Source organism: Eurypyga helias, unplaced genomic scaffold (genome assembly GCF_000690775.1).
Source record: "Eurypyga helias isolate BGI_N326 unplaced genomic scaffold, ASM69077v1 scaffold1694, whole genome shotgun sequence".
In the NCBI taxonomy this organism is placed as follows: Eukaryota; Metazoa; Chordata; class Aves; order Eurypygiformes; family Eurypygidae; genus Eurypyga; species Eurypyga helias.
Genome location: NW_010244196.1, coordinates 57,023 through 67,655, shown reverse-complemented (window position 1 = coordinate 67,655; position 10,633 = coordinate 57,023). Strand labels below are relative to the sequence as shown.

The following is a 10,633-nucleotide window of genomic DNA, read 5'->3' as shown; positions in this document are numbered from 1 at the left end:
CACAGACCCTATAGCTGCTGTCATGTTTGATAAAGAAGTACAGCCAATATAATCTCTATGTAGTATATTGTGTGCCTTCAACAGAACTTAGAGCCCTTTACAAAGGTGGAGAGACACAGTCTTGTCAGTTTTAGGTTGTTTTCCCTTTGTTAGTTGGTTGGGAGGGTTGCTTTTCCTTTTTTTTATTTTCCACAGATAGGGAAACTGAGGCACAGAAAGGTGGTGTGACTTGCCCTCAATCAGTGGTAGACCTTGAACCCCCCCAAGTCTTGTTCATGGCTGCTCATCTCCCTCCTGGGATGTGGTGAGGAGGAAGGGCTACCCGCTTGTTCCCAAGGCGAGGAGAACCGGAGCGAGAGAAAGGGGTGTCAACTCAGCGGAGATGTCTGGCAGGGAGACAGCAGCACACATGGTTTCTGCCAGCTCTGAGAGGCAAGAGAAGCAAGGAACCTGAAATGGAGAGGCAGGAGTTGGTTGGTCAGGCACTGAGCAAGAGGACACGGCTCTACAGGATGCATTCGTGCCTCTCTGTGGCTTTCAGGGCCTCATGCATGCTGGCAGCAGAGAGCCTCCTGTTGATGTTCCTGTACCTGCATCTCAGGAGGTTCCAGAAAGTAGTCCTCAAGTCGCGGTTAAAGAAAGCGTAAATCAAGGGGTTGATGAGGGAGTTGGTGTACCCCAGCCACAGCAGAGTCCTCTCCAGCCGCAGGGGCATGCAGCTGCAGCGGATGCCGCAGATGAAAGGCCGAGCTGTCGACATCAGGAAGAACGGAAGCCAGCAAAATGTGAACGCCCCCACGATAATGCCGAGGGTCCTGGCTGCTTTCTGCTCCCGCTTGAAGATGGAAATATTCTTTCGGTCTTGCCGGAGCAGCTTGGAGAGTGTGGCGCATTCCTCCACCGCTCTGGTGCGCTTGGAGCTGTGGTGACTCCGGCTGGAGCCCTCTAGGCAGTAGACGCCCTCCTCTTCATAATGCTTGGGGAAGTTCATGAAGCGGTGCTTCTCGGCGCTGACCTTGGCGGCTTTGTAGATCCGGCTGTACATGACGAGCATGACGGCCATGGGGATGTAGAAGGCAACCCCCGTGGAGTAGACTGTGTACCCAAAGTCCTGGCTGATGAGACAGACCCTTTCCACGGTGACGTTCTTGGCCCAGCCAAAAAGAGGAGGAAGGGTGATGGAGGCCGACAGGAGCCAAACGATGAAGACCATCTTGGCCATCAGCTTCCCGTTTTGTCTCACCGGGTATGTCAGCGGCCGAGTGATTCCCAGGTACCTGGGAAAGAGAAGAATGGCAGAGTTAAGAGGGCTGCAAAGTGTGAATGCTGTTAGGTGGTTTTCATCCCTAATCAGCTGTTAATGCTCTGCCACAGGAGAATTTCAACCCTGGGTGGAGACAAGAAATTAATCCCCTGCAGGAAAAGTGTTCCCTGAGACACGCAGCTGCAGTATCTTCTGTGAAATGCATTTCACACCCTTTCAGCTCTCTTGCCTAAACACCCTGTTTCAACTATTCCCCACCGCTTTCTTGCAACCACCCCATGCATGGCAAGCAATGTCATCTGAGTGCAGTCTGAGCTCCACGTGGTTTCCTGGGGAATAAAAATGCTTAAAAAAAGCTTAGTTTTCCACCGGGATTCATTTGCATAGAGAACATGCAACTACTTCTACCCATGGCATGTAACTCACTCTAAACTGTCACTCTGCCAGGGAATCACCCAAAAGTGGGATGGGTGATCCACGGAGTAATCCTTGCACCAGGATTAACTCCGGATGAAATGAGTGGACCCATACTAATGTTTAATGGGAAGAGGGATGGACAACAGCTTTCATTTGTCCAGTCAACTTGGGAACCCAGGGAAGAAATACAACCTGCAGCTGAGCAGTCTCTGAGGCAGCGTGTAAGCAAGGAGCAATCTGTTCTTTGGGCAGCCTTAAGGATGTGTCTGGATGGGGACAGAAAGCAAAGCCAGCGATGGGGTGATGGGCTGCGGTGCAGGACGGACATCTATCGACTCCCACCTTCTTTCAGCTGACAGACTGTGTGTTTGCATCTCGCAGCACTGGCACTCATGGGAGACACCACTGTCAGCAGCACACCCCACTGCTCCCCTCTCCATCAGCCTGCAATATTAGGACAAACCTACAGGTTCGGAGATGACCTCTAGAAACCGAGGCAGGAGCATGTACAAGTTGCAAATGTCTGGAGCAGTCTGCTCCCTTGCACAGCCCAGAGTTCCTGAAGTGATGGTGTCCAGCCTTCTCGGGAGAATAAAACGAGAGGAGCTCCAAGTGGGAGATCCCAAAAGCATGTGGTGACCCACAGATTCACAAATCTTGATGCCTGGAGTTAGGACTTACCTTGTTGGCTTGACTGAAAGGAGCTGCAAACTGCATCACCCGTCAGCTCTGGATTAGAGTACAGGGTGTAATTTTGAACCATCCCCAGCCTTGACAGAGAGGGTTCATGTGACTAAGAAATTGTGTCAACTGTTAGTTGGTAAATTGAAATTACAAACTAATAAATCAGTAGGGAGTTGCCTGCTGTCAGCCAGTGTTCCCACTGAAAAACATCTGCCTGCTATCCAGTCTCAATCCATCCAGCAAAAACCTCTGGTTGTCACATGGATTTCTTTTATGTTACAGCCTTTTTGATTCAAACCTGCCTGCTCTCAGGATTTTGTAGGTATTTTTAGGCAGGATCACATCACCTCATAATTTTCTTGGATAAAGTGTGTCAGTCCAAAGGGGCAATGAGACAGCAGCTGTATGGATACTTTTTACTGAAAGCTGTTCAAAGGCTTTTCTGCCGAGAAAATGGGCTTCTCTGCTAAAAGAAAAATTTCTGCAGAGAATTTTACCTCTGCTGTATCATTATTTTTTCCCAGCAATCAGTCTCATTGTAAGCATTAAGAGATTTTTCTTCCCTGATGCTTTCCCTTTTCCAGATCCTACCCTTATATTGGAAGAAGATGGAAAATAAAAAAATAAATAAAATTCAATTTGTCCTCTCTTCCTTATAATTTCAAAGCCCAAAGTGTTCTTCCCTGACTCCCCAATAAAATTTTTTAATTAATTCACTGGATAATTCTTTTCCTGTTCCCTCTGTATTTTTTTCAGATGGCCTTAGTCACAAAAAACCCAAACAAAACTCTCCATGACTACCTATGCTGCTCAAACACCCAGCAGTGGTACAGGCTGAAGGCTGACATTCACCCATGCAAAAGCAACACAACCTCTTGGGATGGGAAAGGGCTCTTAACCCCATCCCCCCATGGAGCCCTGTGCATGAGGGAAGAGGCCTGGTGAAATGGAGATGGACAACAGGGCTGATTCTGGTGGTGTTCTTCCAAAACATACCATCTCCTCCTTCCTACCTTGGCTGAGCACAGCAAGAAGCGATGAGCCTGGATGGAAGAATGGGACTCAGAGAGATGAGTAGGAGCAGGTTGGAGGGATGCTGCCAAATATCCTTCCTGCTGTAGGAAGGGACTATGGAGGGAGAGCAGACTTACTTAATATCCCCCAGGCTGGGAGAATACTATACCCTGCTCACGTTTCTCCAAGTTCAGCACCCAAAAATCACTGTATATGCAAGCCAAGAACTTTGCAAACTAATATATGCTGTGTTGTGTGATATCCTTTATTATGCTATTACTGGGTTTTCTTTAGAAGCCGATCCACTCAGGATTTATGGAAACTTCAAGGAATTTACACGCTAGCCAAGCAAAATGCACAGTGACAAGACTTAAGAAGCAGCCAAAGCTGACATGTTTAATCTGTGGTGCCTTGTGCAGTCGCTGTTGGAGGAAATGGGGCTGTTTTAAGGTCTTTGCTATTAATTTCAATGCGAGCAGAAAGACCTCAAAAATAGGCCAGCGTTTATGGCAGTGCACGAGGCGAGATTGCACAGGCATGCAATGAAATTCAAATCAAATTCTCTTGCTTTGATTCTTTTTGTGTGTGTGTCCTGTTGTTCATCAAGTTTAGTGGTAATCAGGTAACAAAAGCCAGTTCCCGGAGCAGTGATTTACCGGTGGTTCATGTGGATTTCCAGGGCCCCCACTGTGCAGAGCTGATTCCTTGTGCCACTCGTTCCTTGTGCCATAAATTCCTTCCACATCCTCACTCCCATGGATGTCTGCGCAGCCCCAGACCTGGCCATGGGGTAGGATCAGGCTGGGGTCCACCACCCACCCCATGGACGAGCCAGTTCAGTGCATTTATTATACACTAAATCGTAATTGTTGAATCCTTATGTCAGGAATTAAATAAAGGAAAACAAAACCTCTCCAAGGGTCTCCTGTCTCCATTCTGCAGCTGGCAAACTCGAGGAGGACAAACCTTCACTCACACGGGTTGGCTGAGCCCAAATCAGCCCAGAATTGAGGTTTCCCAGACCCCACTGTTTTTACCACAATCCCATGGGATGAATTTAAGCTCCTTACCTTGCTTCCAGACTGACACCATACCAGCCCCATCCTGCCAAAGGAGAGGAAACCTCCAGGTGGAGGCTGCAGCTACCTGTGGCTTCATCTGCTCATGCCCTAAGCCAGGGCTAGCAGGACCATCCCAGGAATTCCAGCTAGCAGAAAATGCAGCACAGGGACTTACCTGGCCTGGTACATGTTTGGATGAAGGATACAGGAAAGCTGTTCTAGTAAAATGCTGTGCAGGCTGTGTCCCCCGACTCTTTTGGGAAGCAACCTTTTTCCTGAGGATGATGACAATTTGGAGCATATAATCTGATTTTGGGTAGAAAACACTTGCCGGGGAGAAAGGAGAGCCCCAGTGGGGCTTCCTGGGAAATGGACGGAGACTTCTCCTTCCACTAGGAAAAAGTGAAGTGATATGTGGGGTTTGGGGAGCTTCTTTTGTCAGCCGCTTGTCATTTTTACAGGGAACTTAATCAAAAGCTGAACAGCCAAATGGAATTTTTTTTATTGTTGCTTTGGTTTTGATTTGTAGAAATAAAGTATCTATAAGAGTGGCAGGCTATTATATAAGAAATGTAAGAGAAAGATGAATGTTTCCAGCAATTTTCTTTTTTGATTTACAAGAAAATCAATCAAACTCCCCTTCTGATAAGATTAGTTCTACTAGCTTCAATCAAGAGGCTTTTAGAAAGCGTGCTGCATTAATAATCAATAATAACAACCTACATTCTGATAGTATCCGTCATTTTGGGCAAACCAAGCATCTTTTAAATCCAGGATAACCAAAATATGAGGACACTTCAGCCATCAATAGAATTGCAGCCTCCTGTTCGGCAGAAACAGGCACTTGCCTAATAGTGCTGACCAAGCTGGCGTTCAGGACAGAACTGGGAGAGGTATTTACATTTCTAAGAAGCACCTGGGCTGTTCCCCTTCTTTCTCTCAGGGCAGGAGGAACAGCTCGCCATTGTCACTGGTGGAAATTCCCGTTAACACCTCACTGAGATGAACCACCATTTAATCTCTTTTGGAGCAGGAGTTTCAGGCTCTCTGCAAACTCAGCTATCCTTTTGCTGTAGCTCTGTGGTTGGTTTTGCTTTGTTATCAACACAGAAGCTGAAACATGCGATTCGTCAACGCTTCCATCAGGAGCCAAATGAAAAATACTGCCCATGCCAGGTTTAAGGGGCGGTGGAGATACAGATGTGATCCTGGATCCATGCTTTCCGTCAATCCACCTCCGTCAACTACCCTGTGGGAGTAGCAAGGATGATGGGTTGATGTGGAGCAACCATGAATTACAGAATGCTCCGGATACTGTCCCAGGATAACTCTCATAACTCACAGCGTGTTCCTGGGCACCCTCAGGGCAGAAAGCACCAGGACGGTGCCCCAGTCACTACCCCTTTGTGCATCAGAGGGCATCCCAATTATTCCCTGTTCCCTCCTCAATCTCTGGAACAGCCTGAACCCTTCAGCCCCCTGCACTTGCAGCCTGCCATTCCTCCCGCCCAGCGCCAAGGTGTGTGAGGACAGTCCACTCCTTTCCTTCTGCCCTGCCAGTCTTCATTCAGCTCAAATTACAGCATTCACTCTTTTTCTTTTCCCAGATAGAAGCTGGGCTTGTTCAGCCTAGAGAAGAGAAGGCTGCGGGAAGACCTTATAGCACCTTCCAGTACCTGAAGGGGCCTACAAGAAAGATGGGGGGGACACTTTTTAGCAGGGCCTGTTGTGACAGGACACAGGGTAATGTTTTTTAAACTAAAAGAGGGTAGATTCAGACTAGATATCAGGAAGAAATATTTTACGAGGGTGGTAAATGCTGGAACAGGTTGCCCTGAGAGGTAGTAGCTGCCCCACCCCTGGAACCATTCCAGGTCAGGTTGGATGGGGCTCTGAGCACCTTGATCTAGTTGAAAACATCCCTGCTCACTGCAGGGTCATGGACTAGAGAACTTTAAAGGTCCCTTCCCAACCAAACCAGTCTGTGATTCTATGAAATACATCTTAAGCAATTCCCCTCTCATGACTCAACTTCCCCATCAGGCATCTAGGGGGTGGAGATGAAGATCTGGGAGCAAACATTGATGCTGCAGCCCAGTCAAGCTCCCAGCACAGCATGGTCCCTGTGCCAACACACCTGAGAAACGAGCTGGGGCCAGAAGACTCAGGCTCTGTGGCAGACTCTTGTATCTCAGTTTTTTCCTATTTCACTCTTGAGAGGTCTGAAGCACAGAAGGGTAAAGCTGTTGTATATAAGCACCGCACAACCTGCTCCCACCATCATTCCTTTGCTGCAGCTCCCCTTTCCTCTCTGACATCCAAAAAGGACTGAGGTTTGCATGCTGCTTGGAGCTGGTGCAGCAGAGCTGAGTAGATGCTGAAAAGCTGCATAAGACAGGGAATGGGACCGTGTCCCTCTGATGTGGGATGGTTTTTCCCTCCCTGCAGCTCAGCTCTGGTAGCATGATTTTTCATAGAATCACAGCATGGTTTGGGTTGGAAGGGAACTTAAAGCCCACCAAGCTCTTCTGTGCAAACTGGACAGAGATGGTTCCCCAGAAAGGTGGGGAGGGGGATGTGCTGGAGACAGGAAAAGCATACCCACAAGTGCCTCCAGCATCACTCAGTTGAAAGAGCTCCTCCTTGGCTCTATGAGCAGTGGGTGCCACTCAGAGCAGCCTTAGGGCTGCTCTCATTTAAAAGAGCCTGTAGTGACAGGACAAGGGGTAACAGGTTTAAGCTGAAAGAGGGGAGATTTTGATTGAACATCAGGTAGAAATTCTTCCCGGAGAGGGTGGTGAGGCACTGGAACAGGTTGCCCAGAGAAGCTGTGGATGCCCCATCCCTGGAAGTGTTCAAGGCCAGGCTGGATGAGGCTTTGAGCAGCCTGGTCTAGTGGAAGGTGTCCCTGCTCGTGGCAGGGGGGTTGGAACTGAATGGTCTTTAAGGTCCCTTCCCACCCAAACCAGTCTGTGATTCATTCTGTGATTTAAGCTGGGGATTTCAGTTATGCAGATGCAACTTCTGCCTGTCATACACTGAGTAGTTTCCTCCCTGCTGCCTTCCCTGCGGCACTCAGCACCACCCAGGATTTAGCCTCAGCACACGTGGATCCCCCATTCTGGTGTCCACACCTCCCCGAGACCTCCTGCCCATTCCAGTGGGGAAGAACCGACCAAATTCAACCCCAGGCACCTGCCTGCACAGTGTTCTCTGACTGCGGTCTGCTCACAGGAGCAGTGACATCGGGCAGGAGAGGTGGGATGAACAAAGGGAATCGATTGCAATGATTTCTGTGAAAGGTCTCTCATATTTGTGTGCTTTTTCTCCAAGGATTGGACTTGGATGGGATGGAAGGGAAGGGAAATTTTTAAAACAAAGCCAATCTGATTGATGTGTAGCTGCTCCCCTGCTCCTCACTCATCAAGAGGCAGCCTTCACGTATTCCATCTCTGCGTTTAATCTCTTCCCTCTAACAGGGACAGAATTCTGTCAGCTCTGAGCACACCTGCTTTCTTATGAACAGGCTTTTCATTAAAACAAAGCGAGTTCAGCAGCAGTGCTGGACCTTGTCACATTGCCTGGGAGTGATTTTGCCTTCTAGCCAGCAGCGCTGAGCTGATTGGGGCTGTGGAGCAAAGGGCAGCTCGCAGGGAGCAGCAGCTGGCAAGGGGGCAAGGGTTTTGGAGCAGGACTTGCTGTTTGCTTCCCAGAGCATAATATTACTCAGCAGCAGCAGCAGGATTTTTTCTGTCCCTTCTGCCTCGTCGCCCGGTTTCATACCTGGAGAGGGCGGGAGGGTGGCCGGGGAGGTTGTATAGCTGAAGGCAGATACCTCGTTGGCTGTCTCCCTTCCCAGAGCTGCTTATCACGAACCAGCCTGGCTCAGCGGTGCCAGCGTAAACCCAAACGAACCCTCCAAGAAAGCCAGTGTGCACGTCAGATCTGGATCCGGCCCACCGGCTCGTCAGCACAATGTCCCTAATGACGCAGGCTGCTATAATTAGACCCATGGGGGTGCTGGCTTGCCCAAGTCTTGCCAGTTTGCCAGGCAGGCTTAGCCTTTCCCTCCAGACCCCAGGCAAAGGAGTTGAAACCAGCAAATCCTCACAAATGTATGCACTAGGTTATACCAGAGGTTTTGGGGAGTTGGGATGGGGGGAGTTGCTGACATCCCTAGCCAAGGCACAAGCCCAGGGAGCAGCACAGCATCCCATCTGACTGGGCTCCAGAGCCCTGTAACCTGTTTTTTCAAAGTGCACATGGGTTGGGTTTTTCTGTTTTCTTGAGTAATTTTATGGTCCAATCTCCTTCCACGGAGAAGGTCAGGTCACGGATCTGTCTTACAGGCTCTGTTCCTCAAGCTGAGCAAGAACATGAAGCAGCTGCCTAGAGAGGGGGGACTAAGCAAGTAACTTAGAATAAGTTACTTGAGAAAGCATTTTAAGCCCAGCCCTTCCAAAGGGACCGAGACAACTAAATCCTACACAAAGTTCTCAGCAACCCCATGCACCTGGAAAACACATGCAGAGGCACTGATCCAACCAAGAATATGATTCTAGTGGCCTTCAACTTCCAGAAACACCCTTATATTCAAGCCCACCTGAATACATGGCAGGTGCCTTGTCCTCCCTTACCTGTCCACGCTGATGATGCACAAGGTCATGATGGAGGCGGTGCAACACATAACATCCATGGCGATAAACACGTTGCAAAAGACCTTCCCGAAGAGCCACTCTCCCCCCACCAGGTCTGTGATGGTCACAAAGGGCATGACAGCAAAGGCTACCGACAGGTCGGCGGCTGCAAGGGACACCACCAGGTAGTTGGAGGGCTGCCGGAGCTTCTTGACGATGCACACAGAGATGATGACCAAACCATTACCGGCTATGGTCATGAGAATGATGATGGAGAGCACCGCTCCGATGACGATCTTCTCCGTGTCCCCATAGAGCAAGATCTCCTCGCCGCAGTCGGTCGCGTTGGTGAGGTTGGAGGATGGCAGGTCTGGCTTGGCTGGGACAGAGGGTTCCTCAGTCATGAATGGATTCGGGAGTGATTTCTGAGCTGGGTGCTGCTGCTCTGCGTTCTCCACAAAGAGAAGATGGTGCTCCAGAAACCGCCTGGGGCTGGCCCTTAGCAACATGCTCTGAGCTCACCGCGGCAGGCAGTGGCACGAGGTTTCTCCCAGCAGTGACACCTCCAGTGACAAACCAGAACGTTTTATCACTAACAGACTAAGAAAATAAAATATCCCCCCTTCCCCTCCCCCTGCTCACGCCTCCCAAAGCTGCAGCTGCATCTCACGTGCTCAGCAAGACACCGCTTCCAAAGCAGGTTTGGAGAAATACAGTTTGGCTGGAGGATGCTCGGAGAAAGCTTGTCTCCACTTTTACAGGAGCACAAGCTTCCCAGACCGCCCACAACAGCTGCCTGATCATTGGCGTGCTTTTCCAGCATCACAGAAAACGGCAGTTGATCCTAACTGCCCGTGTTTTTATGTGTTACTGCTGAGCTGTGCTGCTGGTCTTGTGCTTCTCCTGAGCATCCATACGCTTAAATCCCATGCAGCCACACACACACGTATGTGGATGTGGAAGAGTGAGTGACAGCACAAGTCACAGCCACGAACGGGCACACACACGTCACCGGCTCTATCTCCTGCATGCATTAACACATAAACCTCAAAGCTGCGACTGTAAAACCAGGCACACGGCTGTAACGGCAACACGCGACGTACATACCCACGGCAGCACGGCGCGGGGTGGTGGCGGTGGGAGCGCACCCACGGCATGCAGGGTACCACGCGCAGTCAGGGCATCCCAGCCCGTGAGCATCACCCCCGCGCGCACAGCAGGGATATGCGGGGAGCACCTACGGCGCTCCCATCCCCGGGCAGTCACCCCTGCAAGTATCCCCCAGCCGTCAACGGGGAAACTTTAGGGTAGGGCTCATCCCGGTGCAGGGCTCCAAGCGTCATGCACAAGCTCACCCTCCTCTTTTTGTTTCAAAGCCCCTTGTCCCCTTGAAGGGAGTTTTGTTTAAATCAAAGCAGGATTGCAACACACACACACACACCCCTTTGCAGCCCCCCACCCTGCATCCTCCCCAGGCTGGGGTGATGGTGGTCCCGCAGTCACCTGAGCCGAGGGGGTGAGACATCCTTCAGGCGAGCCCCTGCGAGCTCCGGGCA

The 10,633-nt window shown here is 50.1% G+C and overlaps 1 protein-coding gene across 1 annotated transcript; it reads right to left on the bottom strand.

The window, feature by feature from the left end:
• Positions 1 to 478: 478 nt before the first annotated feature.
• LOC104508137 (5-hydroxytryptamine receptor 7-like) lies at positions 479 to 9,587 on the bottom strand. Its single transcript, XM_010149657.1, has 2 exons — positions 9,078 to 9,587; positions 479 to 1,277 (listed from the first exon to the last, which is right to left on the bottom strand). The coding sequence occupies exons 1-2, from the start codon at positions 9,584 to 9,586 to the stop codon at positions 506 to 508; spliced, it is 1,281 nt and encodes a 426-aa protein (XP_010147959.1). The 5' UTR covers position 9,587; the 3' UTR covers positions 479 to 505.
• Positions 9,588 to 10,633: the final 1,046 nt, after the last annotated feature.